The sequence below is a fragment of the Streptopelia decaocto genome (assembly GCF_964273445.1).
Source record: "Streptopelia decaocto genome assembly, chromosome: 10".
Classification (NCBI taxonomy): domain Eukaryota; kingdom Metazoa; phylum Chordata; class Aves; order Columbiformes; family Columbidae; genus Streptopelia; species Streptopelia decaocto.
In genome coordinates, this window is record NC_138665.1 from 19572822 (window position 1) to 19598483 (window position 25662).

At 44.7% G+C, this 25662-nt stretch overlaps 1 protein-coding gene and 1 long non-coding RNA gene across 2 annotated transcripts in view; one reads left to right on the forward strand and one right to left on the reverse strand.

Moving 5' to 3' along the window:
• Positions 1 to 628: 628 nt before the first annotated feature.
• Positions 629 to 6179, reverse strand: LOC309444076. Its single transcript, XR_014184925.1, has 4 exons — positions 3417 to 6179; positions 1581 to 1665; positions 1221 to 1444; positions 629 to 955 (listed from the first exon to the last, which is right to left on the reverse strand). It is a non-coding gene; the product is annotated as an uncharacterized lncRNA (long non-coding RNA).
• A 248-nt stretch (positions 6180 to 6427) lies between these two features.
• BRWD3 (bromodomain and WD repeat domain containing 3) overlaps positions 6428 to 25662 on the forward strand; it is a gene marked incomplete at its 3' end in the record, with an annotated part of 75643 nt that continues 56408 nt past the window's right edge. The window contains exons 1-8 of the mRNA XM_082062200.1: positions 6428 to 6647; positions 6742 to 6800; positions 6931 to 6960; positions 7235 to 7294; positions 14862 to 15012; positions 17415 to 17513; positions 22954 to 23114; positions 24517 to 24738. Of these exons, the coding sequence (XP_081918326.1) occupies positions 6611 to 6647; positions 6742 to 6800; positions 6931 to 6960; positions 7235 to 7294; positions 14862 to 15012; positions 17415 to 17513; positions 22954 to 23114; positions 24517 to 24738 (819 nt within the window). The 5' untranslated portion in view covers positions 6428 to 6610. The remainder of the gene's footprint in view (positions 6648 to 6741; positions 6801 to 6930; positions 6961 to 7234; positions 7295 to 14861; positions 15013 to 17414; positions 17514 to 22953; positions 23115 to 24516; positions 24739 to 25662) is intronic.

A 25662-nucleotide genomic window follows, 5' to 3' on the forward strand; every position in this document is an offset into this window, starting at 1 on the left:
ACCCGCCTGGACACCTTCCTGTGTAACCTCATCTGGGTGTTCCTGCTCCATGGGGGGATTGCACTGGATGAGCTTTCCAGGGCCCTTCAACCCTTCATCCCATTCTGGGATTCTGTAAAACAGTGATTTTTGGTCATTGTGAAGGTCTGGTGGTGGCTCAAGCACAGGACACACCACAGTGCGACAGGACACAAGTGGCTTTGCTGTGGTGCTCAGCTGTAAGGACGATTAACGAGGGAATCTTGTTTTTACAACTGATCTGGCACCTGACCCCAGGGCGGGGAAGGACTGAGACACATCAGGCTATGAACCCTTAATGTAAAATAAAGTCTCTTCAAACTAATCCCAGAATGCAAACGTATTACTGTATTTAAAAAGTTACGCTAGGGGGAAGGGCAACTGAAGAGCCAGGAATCCATATTTTGAATGAATCAATAAGGGGAGGGGGTTGTTAGAATTAGATGAATGAGGTAGGTAAACTGAGGCAGGATCGGGTGGTCTGTCCTCCCTTGTGCAGTAATTTATATTTAATTTCTATTTTTTATAACACTGTATTTACAAAGTATTAATGAGTTTATTTACAAAACTTCACGTTGCAGCTATCAATAAATATAACAAACCCCTGAAATAATTTTTAAGCCTTTTATTTCAATAAAGAAAAGCAGCACTTTCAAAAATTCTTGTGAGCCCTGTGTGCCCCTTCACAAAAACAGCTGATATTTTGGTATAAACGGACAGACTGAATTAAGATGGGAAAATCTTCGCAGCTTAACAGAGAAAGGGCATGGGACACACAGGGACATAATTGCATTTAAATGAAATACTTAGCTGAGGGAGCTCCGGTACAATTGGCACGTCCAGCTCTGCAGGGAGAGGCAATGGATCCCAGTTGCAGTCAGACACCGTGTGCCCAGGCTACAGGACTCTCAGAAGTAAAGAAATGCAGGATTTGGCCCTAAAAAGAAACAAAACAACAAAATACAAATCAAACAACATGAGATTATTTAGGAAAAAAAAATAGCAAGATTTGAAGTCTTTGAATTAGCCCCACTGGGAAGAAGCTGGTGGTATTTTTGGGGCACCAAGGTTGTGTTGGGCAGCTGGAGAGGCACAGGTGGGTCGGTCCCAATCAAGGGGCTCATGGGGACACAGGCACAATCAGGCACTTAAATAGGGATGTAGCCGCCCACAATTGTCATACCAACAATAACAACAACTACCTGATCGCTTATAACTCATATTAATTTTCCTGCTTGTAAAACTCGTGGGGTTCCAGGCAGTTTCAGGTGTAATGTTGAGATTCAGTGATACTGCGGTAGATTTTCCTGGAATATTCATATTATTTACTGTTTCCTTCTGCTTACAGAGCTACGAGCATATAAATCCACAGATCACTGCTGCCCATTTTCATTTGCATTTCATTCACATTGGAAATGTTGCATTTCTGTGTAAAACACAGACAGATAAATGTTTACATAACACTCAGAGATAACTCATTTATTTGAAAACGATGCAAATAAACACTAATTTCCCAGAATCGCAGCGGTGCTGCACGTACCGTCCAGGCGATACCAACTCACCCCAGTTAATGGCTACTGTAAGAAATCTGAGATATAGATGATGCTGGTCCAGACAGGTGGCGTTTTAGGCACTAGTGGGTAGATTCTAAGATACACAAGAGGAAGGAAAACAATCTTTACATCATGCAGAACAAGTATTTTATCAACTTAGATGAAGAAGTATAAGATAGAAATTAGAAACAAAGGAGAGCGGTGTCCTATTTCTCAATTGCCTTTCCTTTGGGATAATAACGCAGCCAACTCGTGGGTATGGGGCACCATCTAGAGGAAAGGTTGGTACGATGCAGCAGGGAAATGAAAATATTTAATCTTTAAAAATAACAAAAAACCTAGAGCAGGTCTTGTGTAATATTTAATAACTGTTGAATTATTATCTAACAGCTGCTCTCAAGGAAAAGGAACTGGGTAAAGAAATGGAAATGTGGAGATCTCCCTTGCACAACAGGGCGTAGATCTGCACACAGAACCTCTGTGCGCAAGGAAAACCCATGAACAGTCCCTATTTTATTCATTATTTTGCACTTCTTTTTTTTTTTTTTTTAAATAAATAAGCTGTGAGATCAAAATTTAAATTAAGAGATTGCTGCATTTACAGATCACCTTAAAGTAAACCTTGACTTTTCAATATTTGTATTTGGTTACAAGTGCATAGCACAAGGCACTAATTCTCAGATTTCTTATAAACAGCACTTACTTTTGTATCAGTTACACAAAACCATGGGTCTCATTTCTAAACCAATTTGTATCCCTGCGTAGCATTGAGCTGCATGTGAAAGACGAGCAGGATGCGCACAGAAATGTGCATGGAAAACATGAAAACAAAAAGCTGAAAATGCTTAACACGCTCTAGTCTTTAAATCCAAATGGATTCAGACATCCGCACTCCCATCTACATTCACTGGAAAAGAAAGGTGCAGCCCAGGTACAACCCAGCACACCTGCACAATTCCACTCTATTTTTTTTTAATTTGCAACTGTACTTTTTTGTCTGGTTGCGAAAAACGGCCACTACGATTTCACGCTGTGTTGAAGCAGAGGTCAGAAATTTGACTCATCGCAACAGTATAATGACAAATACAATCAGAGACACATGCACGTGGTGTTACAAGCTGACTATGAGGGAATTCATCTAATTTTGTAGCTTAATTAAACAGGGGTAAACTCTGCTGCCTTGCCTTTACCCCCAACAACAGCGATAGGACGTGCTGGACCAGTTCACAAAGGTACAGGGTACCGGAGACCAAGGTATGAAAAGCACCCTGGGTGCCTCAAAAAGAGGCAAAAACCTGAAAAAAATGGCTTATTGTTAAATGCTGAGAGGTTTCTACAGTACCAGGCTTTCTGGCCAGGAGCGGTGGCAGGGAGGGAGGCAGGGAACCCCGCAAGATCTGACAAGTGTGGCCACAGCAGAGCGGGACTGGTTCCACAGTGTGTGAACATGCCCTTACCTAAAAGTTCCTATTCCCCAAATCATTCTTATATTTTTATATATATATATATATATATATATTTTTTTTTTTTAACAGCAGTATGGAAAGAAACTGTTACAACTCAGCTTCTTCCTTAAAGCATCTCTGCTCCTGAGTCCCTCTGTTGCTCATTAGCAATGACCACGCCAGGATGTTCTTCGCCACTCGGCGTCACTGCTGCTGTTGGCATTTACAGACTAGAATTCTGCTTTGGAGAGAGATGAATAAGCACAACCATAAAATCTTGTTTTTTCCTGTCAGCCCCCAGCGTGCTGCTGCTGGGATGCAGAGAGAGATGAGTGACGGAGCCGGGAGACGGGCGGGCGGTGGAGACAGAGCTGCCGGGGAGGGAACGCTTGTTACTCACCAGCCGGATGAGCCCTTAGGGGAAAACCCAGGAGAAGCGGGTAGAGAATCCATCACAGGCCTTGCAGCAGCCTTACAGGGTAATGAAGCGACTGGGAGGATGTTAACAATGGGAAGCTGAGGCGCCAGGGAGCCAGCAACACGGGAAGACGCTCAGAAGTGGCTCCAGAGCAGTAAAACCATGGCCGGGACTGTGCTGACGGCCCAGGGACACGTTTTGAGCACGACGAACACGCCGTTTGGACTTGTCACGAAGGTGGGAAGCTGTAACCTGCAACACACACCTGACTGACAGCTGGGGGATTCCCAACACACTCCATGTTGACACACAAATCCATCCCAGCTGTGAGGGCAGCGCGACGTGGAGCACTTCCGAGCGTTGGGCTGCGAGGTTGCGGCTTTATCAGCACTTCAGCGAACAGCATGTGGCAAAGTTTCCAGCCGGAATGGCGCAGAAAGGGCACGGGAGCTGACTTCAGGGGCATCTTCCATCCCAGGCTTTCAGATCAGCTCCTGTGAAAATTCCCATTGGCTCTAAGCGGGCCCTAAAAGAATAATCCTGCCTGTAGTGGTGGTGCAGCTTCGCGTGGTGCCACCCCCGGGCTCAAACAAAAAGCAAATCACGAGAGGCACCAACCAAAAGGTGCCATGGAAACGTGCCACATTCCTGAAGAAATGCATTAGGCAATAACTTAGTGCTAGAACGGAGCAGGACATGGCGCTATACGACATTTACAGTGCTGTGTTTTCTCTTCACGTTGAGTTCTATTCAGCTCACATTCGTACGTGCTTACATGGCACATGATAAAACATCAGACACGTTTTTTTCTTTGCATTCCTGTCACGCATGAAAAGATGAGCTTGCAGTTCTCCGGTCTGGAGCCAGGTGGGAGAAACATTCCCTCTACGGAGAGTGAGAATCCACAGGCTCTTTCCTCATTGGTAAGGAGCAGTTTTGCACTGCTGGAACAGCAAGAGAGCTGCTACTATCAGAAAACCACGAGAACAGAGCTTTGCAGCTTGGTCAGGCGGCACCTTGCGTCTCTGTGATGAGCTGATCAATGGACCTGCCTTAAAAAGAGTCCAGGAGCTACCACAGTCAGCCTTTTTTTTTTCTTTTAATATCTAAGCTCTCAGCAGTTTGACAACTTTAGAGGATGAAGAGAAAATGAGGTCTGCACATAAACCAGGTAATCCAAGCTCCTGACACAAAATGAAGAACCTCCAGAGCTGTATTAAGGCAAATACAAGGGAATTCTGCAAGGCAGCAGCATGTCTAGTACCCGACTCCCTCTGAGAGAGCCACCGGCGCTTGGTCGGGTACCCTAAAGCATCCCGAGAAGAAGCTGTGAGCGGGAAGAACGGAATCCCGCCAGGAACAGCAGGGAGAGCTCTGCCACAGCACTGCACAAAGCCTAGTCATGCTAAAAATGAATTTATTCTTAATGTTTCAGCAGCATCAATTCACTATGATTCAGCTCTTGGTATTCAAATCAGGAGGATGAGTTGTCTTTTATTTCCCAGTTATGACAGCGACTGGTACCCTGCCAAGGCTTGGGGAGTTCTAACACCAAATGCCAGGTATTTGTGGTGGTAAAATACAATTTTACACTAAAGAACACTGTCAATTCACTCATCACATTTTAGCAACTTATTGCTGAACTGACATAAATTTCTGGCACTCGACAGGATGCCTCCTGTGGAAAAAAAAAAATTGTTTCCCTTATTAATAGTGATTGATATTGAACCCTTTTTTCTTTGAACACGTACTGTATCAATCAGATTTTCACTTCCTGGACACTGGGAACAAACAATATTACTCTGGCTCCTAAAGCCGCCCGACGCCCTCTGTTCTGTAACCTTGGCAGGACTCCAGCTCTTGGGTTATAAGCCTGACGGTGTGGAGAGGTGAGGACACACTGGCCAGAGCCCCGTCGTGCAAAATGCACAACAGCTCCTCCAAAAAATGAGACATCTCAAGTCGCCCAACACCTGACATCCATATCACAACATTTTGTCTCGAGCACCTTAGTCTATGTTTACAATGGAGTAAGGATTCTAATGAACACATATTTTTCTGTATCTCAGTGCATCACCATATAGCTGTTTCGTATCCAATAAAGCCTCCTCAGACTTTTTGCTATAGCCAGGACAGGCAGTGAGGGCTGCCAGCTCCTACCTCCACCCTTCCACCCACAGTCCTCCCCTGCTGTTGGAGCATTCAGGAAGGCCCATGGGACAACCTACATCGTTTGGTACATGCTGATGTCCAGCTGACTCATAGAATCACAGAATGTTTTGGGTTGAAGGGCCCTTCCCAGCTCCCCCAGTGCCCCCCCTGCCATGACAGGGACATCTTCACCAGCTCAGGGTGCTCAGAGCCCCGTCCAGCCTGGCCTGGGATGTCTCAGGGATGGTCCATCCACCACCTCTCTGGCCAACCTGGGCCAGGCTCTCACCACCCTCAGGGACAACAATTCCTTCCTCATGTCCAGCCTGAATCTCCCTCCTTTAGTTTAAAACCATCACCCCTTGTCCTGTCGCAACAGGTCCTGCTCGAATGTCTGTCCCCATCTTTCTTATCGGTCCCTTTTAAGTAGAGAAATGCCACAATAAGGCCTCCCCGGAGCTTCTCTTCTCCAGCTGAACAGCCCAACTCTCTCAGCCTGTCCCCAGCAGAGCTGTTCCAGCCTCGGCTCATTTCTGGCCCCTCTCCAGGCCCATGTAGGCCGCCTCGAGGCCCTGCAGCCCCGACGCTGAGGCCGGCCCCTGAGGGGCGGCGGGAAGACACCAGGCCCGGCCGCCGCCAACGCCTCCGCCAACACCGCCTCCCGGAGCCGCCGCCCGGAAGCACCGCCCGCCGGGCGGGCACCGCCTCCGTGCGTCACAGCCCCGCCCTTCCGGCCAGGCGCTTCCGCCCCGCTCCCCTCCCGGCGCCGCTTCCCTCCCCCTGCGCGAAGCCGTGCACCGCCCCCGTGCGGCGGGCGGCGGCGCTGCACCCGCTCGGCGGCTGCCTCGGGCCGGGATCTCCATGGGGCGACCGGCGATGCGATGAACCCGGGCGGGAGCCGGACCGGGGCCAGCGCCGCGCACGGACAGCGGGGCTCGTCCATGGGGGCTCGGCCGCAGTGAGAGCGGCGTCTCCCCGGGGCGCCATCCAGCCACCTCCCCTCCCCCTCGGGCCTCCTGAGGAGGATGGCGACGGCGGCCGCCCCGACCCAGCTCGAAGCCGGTGGGTATCGCTGGCGGCGGGGGTTCGCCCTCCGCCCGGCTGGCCGCCCCCGCGTTGTAACCGTGTCCCCTTCTTCCCCTCGTTCCCCCCACAGAGCTCTACTACCTGATCGCCCGGTTCCTGCAGTCCGGACCCTGTAAGAAATCCGCCCAGGTGAGCGGGGAGCCGGGGGTCCGGCCGGGACGGGACCGGCTCGGGGCCGAAGGGGCGGCGGGCGGGGGAGCCGCTGCGCTGCGGGCGCCGGACTCACGTCCTTTGTGTGTGTGTGTCCGTGTCTCCCCAGGTGCTGGTGGAGGAGCTGGAGGAGCACCAGGTACGGCGGCTGCCCCGGCGCGACGCGGGAAGCCCTGGAGGGGTGGGGGGCCGGGGGTTGCCCTGCTCTAACCCAGCCCGGCTCCTCCCGGCGCTCCGGGAGACCCTGCGGGTACCCCGCTGCGGGGCCGGGGGGCAGCGGCTGAGGGGCTCCTCCCCGGGGCGGGCTGGCACTGGCGGGGTTCTCGTCGCCCGCCCGGGGAGCGGGGCAGCTCCGGCCGGGGTCTGACGGGCTCCTCCGTCCCTCCTCCCCTTTCCCCGTCTCCCCCCCGCAGCTGATCCCGCGGCGCCTGGACTGGCAGGGCAAGGAGCACCGCCGGAGCTTCGAGGACCTGGTGAGCCAAGTTTCACTCCCGACTTCCCCAACAAGTTCCCCCCTCGCTGCCGCCGCCGCTCCGGGCGCCGCTCCCCGTTCCACCGCCCCCCCCCGCGCCGCCAGCCCGTCCTCCCTCCCGGGGCTGCGGGCTGCGCCCCGCCGAGGCCGCGGCTGCCGCCGGGGTGCGGAGGGAAGGGGAGGCCGGGCCGAGGGGGCACCCGGGGCGGCGGGGGCTGTTTGGGACTGACTGACTGCGCCGCGCTATTGTGGGGCCGGGAGGGTTATCTGAGGGCACGTACCGGGGCCCGGCGCGGCGAATGGCGCCGCGTCTTACAAGCCGTAGAACGGCGGGTGGCGATAGAAGGCGGCAGCTGATTGGCTGCGGTGCCGCGGAGGAACTGGCAGGGAGGGTGGGGGGCGTCGGGTCCCCCTTTATCCCTCTCGGCCCCGCCGCCCTGCGCGCCCCTACCCGCTCCAAGGCCGGGGCGGCTCCTCCGCGGCCTGCCGGGCCTTCCCCGCACGGGGACGTCGGGGCGCTTCGGCCAGTTTCTGCCAGCTCGGTGGCAGCTCTCCCCGTGCCCCCACCGCCTCCCGGGGCGGCGGTTTGACAGTTCCCCCCCCGCCCTGAGGTGCCGGCGAGCGGGGCTGACAGGGCTGCGGGGCTGACAGGGCCTCGGGCCCCCCCCGCCGTGGGGGGAGCGTCAGCGTGGCCGAAACACAGTGGGCCGCGGGCACCCGTGGGCCCGAGGAGGCCGCGAGAAGCCGGGTTCCGGGGGCTACGGGCCGGCCTAGCGGGGGGTTCCATCGGCCCGGCCCCGGGCAGCGCTGCTGCTCTGGGTCGGGGATCCCTGGCTTGTGCTGAAGCCCTGCTCCTTGCTGGGGCCTGCTTTCATGTTAAAAATACATTTATGGAATGTAATGTTGAAGCTATTAAATGTGTATGAAATATACAGAGTGGCTGCTTTTGCTGGATATGAACCATGTCAAAAGCTGTCATTGAGACAGGTCAGCTTCAAGGGGCTGTGTGCGTGGGGGTGGACGTCTTCCCGTTGCGGCGGTGAGATGTGTGAGTTCTTACCAGCCTCTCTGAAAGCAGCAAAAACAAAAAGCCGTTTCCATTTGTTTCTGAAGGGCGCAAAGGGCCTTGTTGCCATTTCTAGGAGCTCTGGGTAATAATGTATGGTGCTGATTTAGCGCTTTGCAGCTGGAATGCTGTAAACTTATTAACAGCTTTTATAATACTGATTGTCACTGTTTCGTCACCTGGAAGGAATTGAAAGTACGTCCTTGCCTTTCCTATCTTGCACACTGCAGCGCTGATGTGGGATTTTGACATGACTGTTGCTCAAACTGCTTTGTAGCTTGCTCAAGAGTTAGTTTTCCACTTTAGCGATGTTGTAGAAGTTCAGGTGCGGATGGGAGAGCTCCTTGTGTTGAGAGGAGACATTTGTATCTGCTGGCTTTCCCTTTCCAAAGAGTATTAAGAATTTAAGATGAACATTATGCTTCATCATACCTCTTGTGGATAATTCCGGGGCTGTATATTGAATGAACAGGCACGCACTAGGTGCTGCATTCAATAAATTTTAATGCTGTTTTCTTGCTAGAGAACCTGCAATCTAACTATGGGCTGTTTCAGGTTTAGCTTGTGACTGCAACCACTACACAGAGAGTAATATTAGCAGTATGAGGTCTGATTTCAGACTTACTGATTTTGCTTAATCAGTTACATTAATGTATACATTTTTTCCTTTCGTCCTATGGGGCACAAATAGGAAAACCTTAAAACTTATTTATTTTGTGTGTGTGTGTTTTAGATGGCATTGTTGAAACCATGTACTTTAGAATTTAGAGAAGAGGAAACTGTTGTAAAGTGAGGCCTGGAATTAATGGGGAATTGCATCTTACTGTATAGAATTATCAAAATTAAGTATAAGATTTTTTTCCTCTGTCTTAAACTAATCAACAGTAATCAATCCTTTTAGATTGCCTTTTTATATAGTATTATTTAACTGTTTATCATGAATTACAGTAAGGAACAGGACTATAAATGAGTCACTACAGCGAGACAGGTTCGCTCTGGGTAGGATGAACTGAGCTTCTCCCTTTTAATCCTCAGACTGAAGGTTTTAGTGTTGGGGATATTGAGGAAAGGCCTTTTTTCCTCTCATTGCGTAGTGTCTGATGTATTTTGAATTTGGACCTTGGGCTGCATATGATTGTATATTAACCTGGACTGCTCGACGTCAGGGCTAGCCAGATGTCTGCAAGTAATGTTCAGAACGAAGCCAGGGTGGTGAAGAACGCAGATAACGCTGACCTTTGTTTCAACTATCTCAATCGCATAATGAACCAAAATAAATTAGAGATGCTGGCAATTGGAGATAAAGTTTTTTTTGTACCCATTTCTTCTTTTTGATGACTTACAAAACCTAAATTGAGTTACGATCCTTGCCTAGTGTTGTGGCTGCACTGATCAGCCAGGCTGAGAGAATCGAACCCCAGGAGAGTTTACAAACTTTCTTTCTTTGCCCAATATTTCGCTTTGGCAAATCTGACAAAGATATTTCTTGCATAATTGCTGATGTTTCAGCTTTGTTTTCCATTCTCAGTTTGACTGTTCAGGTTAGCATTGGTATTTTTCAGAAAATATGCTGATACTTTTGCCATTGAGTATGTTGTTATTGCTCTTGAGGCTTTTGGAAATGATAAAGATGTAACAACCAAATCACCTACTGTGCGGCTTTTATCTAGGGAATGTTTACTCCCACCCCACTCGCACTTTTAGTCAAGATCTGAAAACTCTCTGAGATTTCTTTCTCTTTTTTTTTTTCATTTGAACTTGGTCTTTTACTTTAAATGTCAGGTACCAGAAGGCAGGAGAATAATTTAGTACACACTAATAAGAATCGTATGTAGTGAGCAAACCCATGCAGAGAATCCTGACTTACCTGTGTTTGTGTTCCCTTTGTCTTTTCTGCTTATTTCCACTCTGGAGTACTTCTGATGTGCAGCTTGTGGCTGCCTGTCTAGGGAATTGTCCAGGTGTACTCCAAAGCGGTTTTCACTTCATTATTGACTGCTGGTGGTCTTGAGACACAAAACTTGTTTGTAAGGGAGGACCCTCGCTCTCCTTGTGAAGGCCTGAAGTACGTCAAACTTGCACGCAATTAGTGCTCCTATTTTAAATGAACCGTAGCAGCTCAATGTGGGATGAGCTGTTGTAGAGACAAGTCAAGCTGAACCGACTCAGATTATCAGAAAAGTCTCCAGTGGGCTGTGGGTCAAAATTATCTTTATTTCTGCTAAAGATGACTGGCTCTGCTTTGGTTTTCAAGAACTTCTTGATGGGCTTTCTCTTCTGGCTTAGCCTGTTAGGGTCTTTGTGCCTAAGATATGTTTAATTTCAGAAAAAACAGAAAATCAGTGCAGAATTTGCATCTGTGGACGGCTGTGCTGGTATGGAACAGCTTATGGGATTTGGCTTTCAGTTTCGGCCTTGCCCATCTGCATCGATTTAAAAGGAGCTTTGAGTGCGAGGTGCTGTTATTTATAGACTGTGCCAATCCCAACATTAGCAGCAGAGAGATGTTACGGTTTTGTCACCTCAGGAAAATGTCATCTGGTAGTTCCAACCCCTTCCCTCTGGGGAAACTGAGTGGATAATGGCTTTTAAAATTCCTGTGTTTTTGCACGTTGTTGACAACTTGTGTAAGGCCAGGGTCTGAGCTTCCTTTTGCTGAGATTCCATATTTGAGGTCTTGAGTAATTTCCTGCTTGCTCAGCTGCCTTGGTCCTCTCGGTCTCCTCTGCTGCTTTTTGATAAAGTTGTCAATTGATTCGTAATTGATTGTTATTCTGGCAAACGAGAGAAGTGTCGTGCGACTGCCTGGAGGTTCAAAATCTGCTGCTGCTGCACAACTGCCTGCCCGCGGGGACTGGGCACGAAGGAGCCTTCGAAAATCTGCCTCCTTCCTTTCCATCCTGTAGCTCTTGCACCAAATTTACTCTTGTGCTTCGAAGCAACATTTTGCTGCGCTTCCCAAAAGAGACATTTCAGAGGTATCTGGTTCCGATCCCCAGGAAAACATCTTATAATAAGTAATAATCACAATGAGTCTTTTTGTTTGTTTGTTGCCTGCTTATTGAAACCTTCCTTGTAGGAAAAATTGTCAGCAGTCATACCAGGGGATTTTATTTGTTTCAGGGATCAAAAAGCTTCTTGCTTGTCTTCTTAGCTGTCTGCAGAGGACCCTTTGCCCAGTAGTCTGTGAGATTACATGGTAATGCTTCCAACATCAGAAGCATCACCAGGTTTAGGGCTATGACTTTCTCCCTGCCCTGCCTTCACTAATAGTTCTTTCGTTGCAGCTGCTTGTCACTGTAGCAACTTATTTGCATCCTGGTTCAAGCAGTGGTGGCTATAGTACCTCCTCCCGTCATTGTTCAAGTGGATTTTTTAAAACGACAGATTCACTTTACCTGGTTCTTGAAAGTTTTTAAATCCAAACACCTGTGTGGTTCCTGTGTTGGAGAGCTCTGCCGTGGTACTGTGGCATTTGAACCTTTTGAAGGTCTTTCATATTTTAAGGCAACAAAACATTTTTCTCTTTATAGTCTATCCCATGGTGCAGGACTTGCTCTCACTTAACACGTTTTCAGCTCTAATGCATTATTTTAACGTGCTCTTTTAAAAGCTCTTGATAAACATATTTTTGGCCTGTATTACTCTTTTCTATTTTTCTCATTATTTTCTAAAGTATTTTCTAGTAGTCTAAAAATATTTTCTAATGTATTTGAGGAGTTGATAATGTCCCTGCCATTGTTTAAGTTTGTTGTATGGGGTTTGGATGAGCATGCAGTAAGAGTTGTGGCTATAACTGATGCGAAGTTTTGCCTTTTTCCTTCTTTTAATGAAAATCTGATTTGGGAGACTTTGTTGTTTTCAGCTGTGCGTTTGCAGCTTCACATTTCAGACAGATATTTAAAATCCGTTTACAGCTATCTCACACAGAGGTAAAAGGAAGGATTTTTGTCTCAAGTTCATTTGGGAACCTGAAAATAGAATTGCTTGCTTTGCTCTGGGCTGCGGTTTAAGCATTTTATCTGGAAGTTATTAAGGAAAACCGTCTCCAGGAGAATTTGCTGCTATTGCTGCCTGTGTAGCTCTTTGATAGGAGCAACAGTGAAAATATTCAGATAAAGGGGCACTTATTTGGGCTGTCCTGGCTTGAGGCAACATAAAAATGTTCAGGGAAAGAAGTGTTGTACGGCCTTTCTGGTGTTGATGTTTGCTCCCTTTACTATTCTTTATAAAACTGTTGCTTAACTTGCAGATCTTGAAGCAACAAAAGCCATTTGTGAGCAGATGCGCTGAGTTAGTCAGGACTGTTTCTTGAATAACTTGTGCTCTAGCTCCACAGTGGGATATTTGCTGCCAGGCTTAGTTCAGCACCTCTCTAGACATAAAATAGCAGCGATACTTTGAAGCCAACGTGCTGCTGGGTGGAAGGAGAAACGTTGTGCTGCAATACGCTAGGAGAATGGTTTGGACTTTCTGTAAAATTTTATATTTCCAGAGAGAGTGGTATGGTTTGGTTTTTTTGCTACCCTAGAAGTAAATTCTAAAATTCTACAGCTTTTGGATTTGTTGCTCTTTTTAATATTTTAATCTTAAGTTTGATAAATGGCTAGAATTGGCAATTGTTGACCGAGGAGCACGTTACTAATTATCAGAGAGGTGAAAAAGAATTTCATACTCAGATTTTATTAAATTGCAGATTCTCTCTTTAGAATTGCCTTTGTTTCAGATGCTTTACATACTAAAGGGAGACTAGTGTGGGATCATAAAATATTTTGTAGCATTCTCTCACTTAAAAGATTTCAGGAATAAGTATGAATGATAGACATGTACAAAAGTTTGGATTATCTTTTTATCTCATCTTCTGTTATATCATGCGATTTACAACGAAAGTCGGTTTGTGCTTACATGCTGAACTTTACTGGCTGTATAAATGGGAAGGTACCAATATAATTTTGGAACTCTATGATTTTGGGGAAAAAAAAAAGAATGGCTAGAGAAGACAAGCAGTGCAAGAGAGGGTTCATGGCCCAGGGCTGCTCATTGCTTGGTGCTGACAGTATGAAAAGCCATGGAATGGGACCATGTTAATGTGGTCGTCAGGTTTATCTTTCCTGCAGAATTATGATTCTTGTGGTTCCCTTGGAAGGCCTTTAACACGCGGCGACTGGAAGGATGTGTGGAGAAGCCTGTCTGTCTTCTGGAAGAGTTTCTATTCAGATTGGAAGAGATTTGTTTGGGTTTAGTTAAATGGCAATTTGGATGTGTCCTTAGAAAAGCTTTTTTTTAAATTTTTGTTAAAATGTGATTTGTGGGCTGGTGTTGCCCGTGGTGCAGGTGATGACACAACACGTGACTCACTGCGCTGAGCCCAGTAATGCCACTGCTCTTGCCCAACTGGGATGGACGATTTCCCAACGCCGTGTAGTAATAATCTGTTTGATGACACAGTTCGGTGAGTGATGTTTTGGCAGCAGGGCTGAGTGAAGCACTTACCTTTTCCTGCCATGTAGGAGAGAGGGGTGTGTGCTGTTATTTCTTTACAATGAGCATTGTTCTGGCCCTTTCAGGTCAGCTTTAGTATTAGTTGGCATTAGTTTGGGCCTTTGTAAATCAAAAGACCCTGTTTTATGACAATCTCTATAATATTGCAACAGATACAAAGGTTGCAAATACTAAGGCAACTACTTTTTCAATCACAGGTAGTTCAGAGCTGAGCAACCTCTTACTGTTGATCTTTAAGAAGGAGATGGGTGTAGCTGTATGTTCTGTGTTGAAGGAGCTAAATAAGCTCTGATGTTGAGTTTGTGTTGCCAACTAGGAAATACAGTAGAAGTCAGGCAAGTGCAGGGCATTCTGGATAATGAGGCACAATTTATTTCTGTTTGAACAGGCTGTCGGAAAAACTATTGTCTCTCTACAGAAAACAGTCTCTGTCTAAAGGGGAAAAAGAAGAATGTTTTCTCGAGATGACAAATTAGGAGTGGAGCCTATACATGTGGGTCTTAACACTGCTTATTCCCGGTAGCTAAAAAACAGAGACTGGGTGTTGCTTTTAGGATAATATTTAGGGTTTTTAGGCTTTAGCACATGCGCTTTTTACAGTAATATGAGTGTTTGGCAAGGGTGTTTCAGCTAAGTGAGAAACACTCTATGTGCAAAGAATGAAGTGAAGACTAAAGAAGGCTTAAAAGAGGTCCCCAGGCTATACTTTGTTTGATCAGATTTCTGCACTGGGAACTCGGAGTTTCAGGGATTTTTGTTTGTTGTTGAGGGATATCCTAAATTACAGCTGCAGCTACTACCACTTGGAGTTTCTAATCCAACTTTTTCAAGGCTCTGTCTCACTTGAAGAACACACCTTTGGTATAATTAATTTTTAGGGGTTTTAGACTTTATTTCAGTAACTTTATTTAACTTCAACACTTGAATATGAACCAAACAAAGAAACAGCAGGAGCAAGAATAAAGCAACTTTCCAACATGTGTGTTATTTCTGTGTTTAGGTGGCTGTCAATGCACACATCCCTCCGGATTATCTCCTTAGGATCTGTGAGAGACTTGGGCCCCTTCTAGACAAGGAAATCCCGCAGAGCGTCCTGGGCGTGCAGACATTGCTTGGTGTCGGGCGCCAGTCTCTATTAAGGGCAGCAAAAGGTAAGCTTCTCAATTTCTGATTGATTGATTTTTATTTTAATGACCAAATACCCTTTTGTTCCAATTCATGTTGGGGTATCTGTGTGTGTTTGCGTGACCTTGGTTATCTCCTACTCTAGCCAGCTTTCTTGTTGCAGTCTTGCTAAAATATAGTTCTTGCTGGCCTTGTCACATCTGTGTTTCTTTGGTTGAAAATGCCATCTTGAACAGCTCTTGCCTACGGTTGCCTGATCCTCGTTACCTGCTCCCTCTGCCTCCCCTTCCCATTATGTTGAACTGGTGTGTGTGTAAATGATGTGATGAACTGGATTAGAGACTTGATCCATCTGAAAAATAGCCCTTTTTTCGTATGCACATACACACGCCTGTGTCTAAGATAACCCCGCAGTCTATATATTTTGCTGGGCAATTTTTGTTGCCTTTGTTCTGTTATTGATTCCCTAGCTGTGCAGGCAGATGTTTCAGCTGGAAGCACAGAGTGGCATTTGGGGCAGCACTTTGAGGGTGGGAAAGGGTGAGACTGATTCTTCAGTGTTAATTCCTCTCATCAAGTTAATTTGAACAAAAGTCCCTGTTCCTTTCATGAATAAAGCACCACTCCTATTCCTTGTGAAAAACTGCTCTGTTTGACATTGTGATCCTGAGAGCACAGTTTTGTGTTGTAACTAAACAGATCTGAGAGCCATCTGCTATTGAAGCGGTTCCTCCCTCCCCTCCTCACTCCTCCCCATTGCCACTTCTTCCCTGTAGGAGCCACAACTTATTGAATCCTGTGATGTGCTCATTCCGAGAGCTAAAATATTGCAAATGTTGTTATTGCTGTTGAAGTGAATTCAATTAGCTGGTGGAAGGCGCACAGTGCTGGAGGTGACCCAGGGAGCAGGAGCATCACGCAGGGATGGGAGAGCAGGACCTTCCTGTTCCAGTGCCACTTGAGCTCTTAATTTCCTGCATCCTGTGAAGTCACACTCCATGCTAATAAGGGCTGGAGCATTCTGCTCATCCACTGGCTATTGCCTGGAGGGATGTGCCGTTTGTAAACACGTTTCCTTACGCCAAGTTTTGGGACTGAGTCTTGTTTTACCTGTGCTTTTCTAGAATTGGGTGGAGAGTTCCAGGTTTGCAAGGAGGCCTGCAAAGAAACGTTTCTTTGCTTCATGTTCAGTTTGCATCTTAGAAGAAAACAGCAGCAAACATCTAAAGAGAAAAAACCCTTTTTGTTTGTGCAGGAAAACAGAAGTTTTTTAGGTGAATTAGAGGCTAGATGACTCACTGAAAGAGGTAGTGCTTCCTAGGCCATGGCATAAATTTATTGCCAGGAGATTTCTACTAGATTTGTGGTGGGTTTTTTCCCCTTCAGAAAAAGATACTGCGACATTGTGCTGTCTGGTGTGTAAACCACCTTCTCTTACACCAAACAGCGTACCTTTTTCACAGCTGATGTATGTGGATTTCTGGTCGCCCTAGTTGTGCATCAGTATGAAGTTTCCATTTACCATGAGTATTTATATCTATTTTGATCTGGTTTAGAAAGCAGGAGTGCTGTTTTTAATGTGCATCATTGCAGTCCTCTGTGGCACAGTGTGGGTTTTAATCAGAAGGTGCTCTCGGGAGTCCCCTTGAGTCACGTAAGCTTGTGCACTTCGTATTCGGAGATCTACATGGTGATACACAGATCCACCAATCTGTGGCACTGTCTTTCTGTTTCAGTCGTTGTTCACCGTGGAGGCTCATTTCTCTCCTTCCAGATGGCCAGAAATGGAAGAAGTCCAGGTCTAATTTCTGAGGCGCTCTGAACAGTCTCAGAAAAATCACTATTGTTCTAGAGAGAAGACTCTCTGAGGCCAGTTGGCAACGGATAGCTGGAGAGTCTTTAAAGGAAGCAGTCTTCATTTTCAAAGCAGTGTTTTTTAGGGGGATGGCGTGCAGAGGAAGATCTGAAAGGAGGGCACGTTGCCACCAATTGCAGGAAAACAGATTTATTGGGGGGGGGAAAAAATCTCCCTTTTCCCCGTTTCAGGGAGAAAATGTGTGCGTGTGTGTGTATTCTCAAATGTACACTTCATAAAAAAGGTTCTGTATTTGTTGGGATTGTGGAAGGACTGAAAATATACCAAAGTTCGGCCCTGCCTCAATACTTTTTAAATTCTCTTTTTCTTTCCATCAATTTAGACTTCCTGCTTACCAAAATGAAGCATTTACAGTCATATTGCTTAGGAACTAGAAATTAGAGTACTGATCTTCTGGAAGTGTTAGATCTCTGACAAACTGTTTTAAAAGATAAACCTTATTTTGGCATGCTGGCAGTGGAGCTTGATGCTCTTGATTCTAAGAAGAATAGGTCAGTTGGACCTGCTTTAGCTAATGGTTTGACTAACCCACTGTTAATCTTGCCGGTACAGACTTCAGACACACGCTATGGAAAGGATCTGCGTTTGCGGCTCTGCACAGAGGCCGGCCGCCCGAACTACCTGTAAATTATGGGAAACCACCAAACGTGGGTGAGTTCTGAAACATATAGAAAGTGGTTTTTTGTCTTCTCTGTATTTTTGTTACTGTTCCAGCTGAGAGTTACTCTTACTAACTGAAGCACTACTGTGAGTTTGCATTAATGGCTTTTTTTGACGTTTCACCATGTCTAAAGAGGTTTCTCGCTGACAATAGAACATCCCTTTTTGTAATATTCAGGATTGGATCTTCCATAACGTGTGTACACGTATTAAAACATTGTGGACACATTGAAAATCTTTGCACATCAACTCCCTGTTTGGGGAGCAATGTGCTTGAGTATCTTTTTCTGATACACATACAGAATATGTTCGTATGCTTGTCAGGTTGGACGAGCACTGTCCCATGAGCATGTAGACAATCTTCATCCTGCAATCTCAGCCAGAACAAAGCGCCTGGCTCCCAGAGAACGTTTTTGACTCAAGAATTCATTTTAGTTCAATTCTGACAGAAAACAGACTGCTTGCAACATTTCTCTTTAAAAAGGAAATAATCACAAACCCAACAGTTGTGTTACTTCAGTTTCGGTTGTCCGCACAGTTAAAGAACTTGTATAAAACTCAGCTATGTGTCGGCATCCAGCTTACGTATCGTTGAAGAACTTCTCTGTTTCACTTAAACTGAGAAGTATTTCCTTGTATGGTCTGAACTTTCATTAACCATTTTTATAGCAAACAAATTTGATAAATATAAGTTGCATTGGTCATGATTTGATCTCTTATTAGGGCATGTTATCTGTATTTTTGTGTGTTTGTGCAGCTGTGGAGGCTTTTCCTGGTCTGTCAGGAGATGCATTCACATGCGTTTCTCGCATCCCATTGGAGATGCAGGGTTGATGATGACAGGCTTCTGTTTCTACCACGTCTGTTCCTCTGATTGTGCTTCTGCACTTTCTCATTGCTAAAAATGAATCATTGTCAGACACGAATGTGCCGAAGCCGGGGCTGTTTGTGGTTGGAATCGATAGCATGCTTTGCACAAAGTCTGTGGTGTTGTGGCAGGAGCATGACAGAATAGCAAAGTTAATTATGGGTCTTCTGTATGAAAAATAAATGGATATTTGCCTGGCACTATTGCATTAGTACTTTTCCTGCTTCAGTCAGATAATGCGTGAGTCAGACTGCGGACATTAAAAAAGAAAACTATTTCCATACATTAGTATGATTACTTCTGTACATGTCTGTGTATTTATTCTTTTAGGCTGGTTCTGCAGTTACTTTTTTGTTAGTAGTTGGGCTGATAGATTTATAGCACACACTCTACTTCTATAGTTTTATACGGACTTGTGGATCAATTCTTTCGTAAGAAGAGAATCGGGCCGTGTATTTTTGGAATATGAGGTATTATTAAGGTGCCATACTAGCAGATCAGACTTCAGCATTTGTCATACTTTGATGACAAACATCTGTGCTGCTGGTTTGGTGACTATTTAGTGACTCAGAGAACGGAACGATTTGTTGGTTTTGGTGTTTTCCTATGAATTGTTATTTAGGAAATGCAAAGGTATTATATGGAAGAGGGTCTTTATAGCAAGGAGTTATTTGTTCCTGGAAGAATATGGTCCTCTTGGTGTTGATACATAAACTACTAGTAAGAGAGGCAAATGTGTATAAAATTAAAATAAGAAGCTGACTATACTAAAGCTGTTCAGGAGGCAGAAGTTTGGTTTGGGCATTCCCCGTTTTTAATTGTGAGGTGCAAGTCACAAAATCCTTCTGTGTGTATTTGTGCAAAATGGGTGTTTTTGTGGTGAGTAGTCACAGCCACAGGTGCTGCAGCATGTGTGTGTTTTGTTTTAAAATACAAGATGAAGAAGTATGCCCAACCTCTTTAATATTTCAGCATAATTGTGAATTTCCATACCGTGCTGGCTTGGTCAGATCGAGTTGTCTGGAATTACTCGCTGAAGTAGTTGGGCTGAAGTAATAGACACCCATAATAATGTGTGTTCATGAGCCAGATGAAATGATTGTGTAATTGCCTGTGTAGACTGGTAAATTAGGTGTAGAACCAGCTAAAAGTACTCGTCTGTTGTTTCCCTTCCAGTGATAAAGATGTAAGCTCAATGCCATCAGAGGATGGTGTTTCAGGTGGTTTCTGTGCAGGTTTTGCAGCAGTTAAATACGTCTTGGGTTTTGTCAGAGGCTTTTTTTGTTGCAGGCAACACAAGGCAGGTTAGAAAGAAGATTGTTTCCCCTCTTTAGTTGATCACTAGAGCTATTTTAACCTAAATATGAAAATCTTTGTGTGGGTAACTGTTGTTAGTGAAAGCAACACAAGATTTGGAACCAGAAAGTTCAAAGCACAGTCTGGATGAATAAGCAATTGGGCTGTCTGGAAATGCCACAGGGCCGCCGAGGAGCTGCGTTCTGCTCAAATCCATGATGTTTCCCTGCTCTAAAGGAGATCGTGAGGTCAGCAGCTAGAAGAGCTGGAACACTTTGTTCTTTTGGTGCTTTTACTGGGTTTATCTGTATTTCTGGCGCCACATCCACTCTCTGAGATGATATTTTGCACGTGGGAGCCAACTGTGTTTATTTCCTGGTGTTCTTGCGAAATCCAGACTTGGGTTTCTTCTGCACCTGCGAGTGGAACCCAATCGTCCTGCTTGATCAGCACAGCATGAGGTCACACTTACCACATACGACTATGTAAAATGTAATGTCATAATGTCATAATGTCTCATTTTGAAGTTATAGTGCTTATTTCAGAGGGTAAAATAGTGTGACACAAAGTCCTCACCCTTAGTACTAGCGAAACTATTTTTAAAGCAAACATTTGTACCAGTGTTCTGTTTTCTATTTTTCCTTGCAAAAAATACGAGTGACACAAGGGTTAATATTAATTCAAGCAGTTTGAAAACTTAGGCGACTTAGTCCGTGCTGAAATGTTTTAATTCCTTCTGAAGTTGTGACTTCGACATTTATGATGTCTGATCGTTGAAACTTTGTTTTCAGTGATGGGTTATTGTTGCAGGGTTTTGGCTTTATCCTTCCTAGGTGAAATTTCTTGTGTGGCTTTCTACATTTGTACTGCTGTCTCTAGTAGAATGGCTTGTGATTTAAGGATTACTGCCGCTTAACAGGAAGACTAGAGATGCTCCCTTTATTGGAAATAACTGATGCAGTTATGAAGGTTTCAGGGCTACTATGTTGCTAAATCTCTGTGTGGTAATCAGGGTGTTTTTAATGCTCTTAGGCTTTCTAAATACAATGACTTCATTGTCCTGAAGAAAGCAAACTTAACGGGGTATTTTGTCATGTGTGGGTAATTCCCTACTTAGACATTTTGTATTAATCTTCTACCAAAAATTATGAGAACTGGGATTGGGGGTGTTTGTTTGGTTTTGGGGCGGAGGTTTTACTTTGCAGTTTTTAGGAAGCAATGAAAGTTAATGAAGTTAATACAGACTTTGTGTGCGTGGCCTGCATTTCTGGTATAGCCCAACCATTTTTACAGTGAGGATCAGATGCGTTGAATACCTGCTACTTTTTGTCCAAGATGCTGTTGCTTTGCTAAAGACAGTGCTCCTGATGGCGCAGCACTAGTTCTGTATCTCTCTGAAACTCGTGATTGAAGCATTTCATAAGCAGCGCTCTTCATTTTTTAATTGTCCACGGGAGATCGAGGAGTCTCGTCCCAGTTGTGCAAATAGGGAAGGAGACACAGAGAAAAGTGAAATTACTTTTACATCCTCTGAAGACAAACTGATTGCAAGTCTGGGAATGGACTGGGAAAGTTAGGAGTGCCACATGAAAGGCCATTGGAATTATTTGCCTGGGTGTTTGTTGTACCTCTTAGTGTCTCCTTCGTGTGATTTACCACAAACAGCAGTGGTGAATTTTCGGAAGGGTTGCATGCTGGAGGACGCGGAAGGTATTGTGATTATTGGAAATATTTTTGAAATGCAAGTTTACCTTCACACAGTTCTTTGTGCGGTTTAAAAAAATATTCAAAGCCATTTAAAATTGTTTAAAGGCAGATACAGTGTTATTATGCATTTAAATGATTTAAACACTGAAAGGCACAAGGGAATTACCATATTGCTAAGTGACCACAGCTCTGTGTTGGCATCACATCAGCCACGGTGTGGGGGAAAGTGGGGTGTAATATTTCTGAGAACTTGGCTTTTAAGCTGGAATACTTAAATAGTAAAGAAAAGAATATGGAAGCAAACCTGGCGATACCTTTGTACAGCATTGGCTGTATGTGATCTCCATGCCCTCCTGTAGGAGGTGGGAAAAATGGTTAAGAGTTTTATTTTTCCTTTGCAATGGGAGAGAGTTTCATTTAACAGGTCCTGAATAGTACCAGGGATCATTGAGTAGCGAGTAGATCGTAAATAAATTTGGTTTAGTGTGTTTTGCTTTTTTAGTACTGCTGAATGTGTGTTTTTACATGAGAACCAAATATTGACAGAAGATATGTCCATGGTGGGAGCCTGATGGCTTTTGCAACCATCTACACCTTTTGTGCCTTTTTTTTTCCTAGCATATAGTGTTCCAATTGCATTGAGTGATTAAAAGCAGTTCAAATTTCAGAGTGTAGATCTTTCTGCTTGTGCATAGATGCTTCAGTCTTATAAATGCACAGAAGTGTGTTACAGGTTAGTAGCCCTTTGAAATTATGCTTCTTGACTTTGTAGGTTCGGTTTTGTTTAACATATTCCATTTTGGTATGTGTGTGTGTAGATAGGCACTGATATGATGATACAATCAAGAAAATGGCTTGAGTTGTTTGCTATATTTTTAAACTCCAGGACTGAAAGGCTCGGCCCGCTGCAATGTGCAGCCGGAGAGATAAGGGCTTTCTTCGGGGAACCCACTATCGCAAGGACTCAACAAAACCCAGCGTAGCTACGTTACATCCTCAAGTGCCATTGGCAGAAAGTGGCAAAACTTGAAAATCAAAAACTCAAGTGGTATAAATTAGGATAGGTAGAATTAAATACCCAGAATTATGCATCAAATCAAAGATTGGAATTATGATCTTTCTGTATCCGCAGCCGTGATGATCTTCACGTGCTGTGTCCCCGCAGAGGCACCGACGTGCCTGGTTTCTCCTGCCACATAGTTCTTATTCTTCAATTAGTTAGTCATCAAAATGAAATGGGATTGCTGCTACTGCTTATAATGGGAGAGGGTTTGTGGGGAGTGTGGACAACCATTGACTCTCACATAGAATCTGGAACCCATTCTAGAGAAAGATTTTTATCACAAAAGCACTTGAAAGAAATTATTATTGTACTCCAAAAAGAAATCCCTTGTAATTGTTATAAGGAAATTATATGTTACTGAAATCAGGTTTTCCAAATCCATCTAGAATAAATGTATCTGTTAAACACTGTTAGGAAACAATATTTAATATTGATTTACTTTGAGTTCTGGACAAAGTTCATGTCTTATTTTTCCTCGTTTTGTTTTTCTCTCCCAGTAAATATAATTTCTGCCAGGCAATTAACTGGATGTGGACGTTTCAGCCACTTGTTCCCAACATCCACCTACCAACACATGAAAATGCATAAGAGGATTTTGGGCCACCTCTCATCTGTTTATTGTATAGCCTTTGATCGCAGTGGGAGGAGGATTTTTACAGTAAGTTTGCAAATTTTCCTTTCCTGAGTTACTGACTGAGATGTGGCCACGGCTTCCAAAAAAATGAAGGGAAGAAAAATCTTGCGTTCTCGTTTGTCTTTATTTATTATATCATCTTTCTTACTGAATGGCACCTGCAGTATTCTGGGATTTGGAATTAATTTCCATGCTGCTTGCTGAGTTAAATCTTTACACTTTTTCAAAAAATTACTTTTCGCCTTTGGGTAACCTTGGAAATGCTGGCAATCCTTTCCTCGCATTTCATAAAACCTGATGAGAAATAGAAGACCTCATTACTTCATCTGCAATTTACTTCTCTGCTAAATTTTCTTTCTAGAGTTTGTAGTGTGCCGGTGAATGTATGAATATTATTCTAAGTTTTTCCTCCAGAATATATTAAAATACATTTCTGTAATACTGCCCTTGCTTTTTTTTGTGCATATTTAAAAATCAGTGGATTTTTCAAATTGATAACACATTTGTTAACTGTTCATGTTAATCCCTGTCTTGTCTTTGCCCTTGTCTCTTAATAGGTGTTCAGAAACACATTACCTGGCAGGCTGATTGTTGTCTTTGTGTTCTTGCTTGCTTCTCCACTCATTATCAATTGATTGAATAGAGATGTTGTTACAATAATTACTCTGGGTCATAGTGAGAACCTTTCCGTTTTTGTTTACACCATAAAGAAATCTTACTCGTCTGCGGTTATACGAAGAACTGAGAGTGATTTTTTTGTTTGAATTTAGCTGAAGTTAATACAATGTAATTTAAAGCCAAATGACGTCGATATGGCAGTTAGTTTTATTGTGTTGTGTTCATTAATATATAGTGACAATCCTAGTGTCAGTATTCTTTGTAGCATTGCAATAGTGGAAAGGTCACTGAACTGTCTAAAAATTCTTGGTGATATTGGGATTGAGTGTGAAATTACATAGATGCTACTATAAGTATTCTACAGTGATCTATGTTGGATCTGCTTCTGAATTGTGTCCTGTCCCTCAGATGCTTTAGGGTGCTTTCCTTAGAGCTTCGATTTTCCTGCTGGTTGATCCAGCTCACACAGATAACACGTCGTTTGGTAGTATGCAATGAAACATTTGATCTCCTTAAATTTACCATAATTATTACTTAGCTGTCCTGAGAGGTGTTGTATTAGCGGTGGTAATCATAGCTTTGTATGATACATAAGACAGTGGCTTCTGTTTTATAAATATGTAAATCCTTGACCCCACAAGTGATCCCCAAAGTCAGACACTGTGGAATCCCACTGAGGTTGCTCTTTGGGCAGGTTCATGGCACGGGGATGTTTTTGACACACGTTCATCTGCGCCGTACCAGTGTATTTTGCACACATAACACATATTCTTTCAGATAATCTGTGGAAATTTTTGTGTGGCATTAGGGGTCAGATGATTGTTTGGTCAAAATCTGGGCTACAGATGACGGGCGCCTGCTCTCCACGCTGCGAGGACACTCGGCTGAGATTTCCGACATGGCCGTGAACTACGAGAACACGCTGCTGGCCGCGGGCAGCTGCGACAAAGTCGTGCGAGTCTGGTGTCTTCGAACCTGCGCCCCAGTGGCTGTGCTGCAGGGCCACTCAGCTTCCATTACTTCCATACAGGTAAAGAATAATGTTATTTTTTCCTAAATCCTGGAATTGGAATGGTACTGAGAGACGTGGATCAGCGATGGGGGACAAAGCATCGTGTCTTTTCATCTCCGGCAGCGGAGATTTGCCCCAACTCGAGGGTGTTGTTTCCTGGCAAACCTGGCAGAAAGCTCCAACAAAATAAAATTCGGGGATAAAAAAGGCAATCTCTGCAGTTTGGCAGGTTGTGCACACAGAGGGGAGAAGGAGCGGGGCTGTTTGGCTCAGAATCCCCCATTCTTCAGGAACCTTCCTGCCTTTGATTCACCCCAGGCTGCTCCATCACGCCTGAAGTCCCAGGGAGTCTCATTTCTCCCCCTCTTGCCTACACTTCCAATTCTGTCTGATTTCAACTATGTTGCAAGTTGCTTACTTTAAGGTGATTTTTTTTTTCTAAACACATTTTACTACCTGGTTTTGCATTTTGTATATGATTTGTTTATTAATACATACATGTGTATTCCTCACAAGCTTTTTGTAAACTCTGGTAATTAAAAAATCATGGGTTTTTGAGGAAACCGTGCTTGATTCCTTTACCAAATTACCAGGTGGCCAGAGGGTTAAAGTTATTGCCGTATTTGTGAAATTCAAGTGAAATCCTCCAGGATGAAAAGCTGCCCTGCTCCTTAGAGCAGAGCTTTGGGCAGAGTCTTTGCTGGGCCTGGGTGCAGGAATCAGTTGGGTTTTGTTACCAGGTTTGATCCAGTCCTGTCCTAGAAAGACGTGTTCCTCATCTTGTTACCCCGTTAAAAGGCTCTTGGCTTGCTTCATTTCTACAAGTTGCTGACTTTTATGTGTAGAAACAAGACTTGCCGGGCAAAATGGAGGGGTTTTCTATTTCCTCAGCTTTATTTTATGGAAGTTCAGATTCTGTGCTTATCCCTGATACCACTCTGG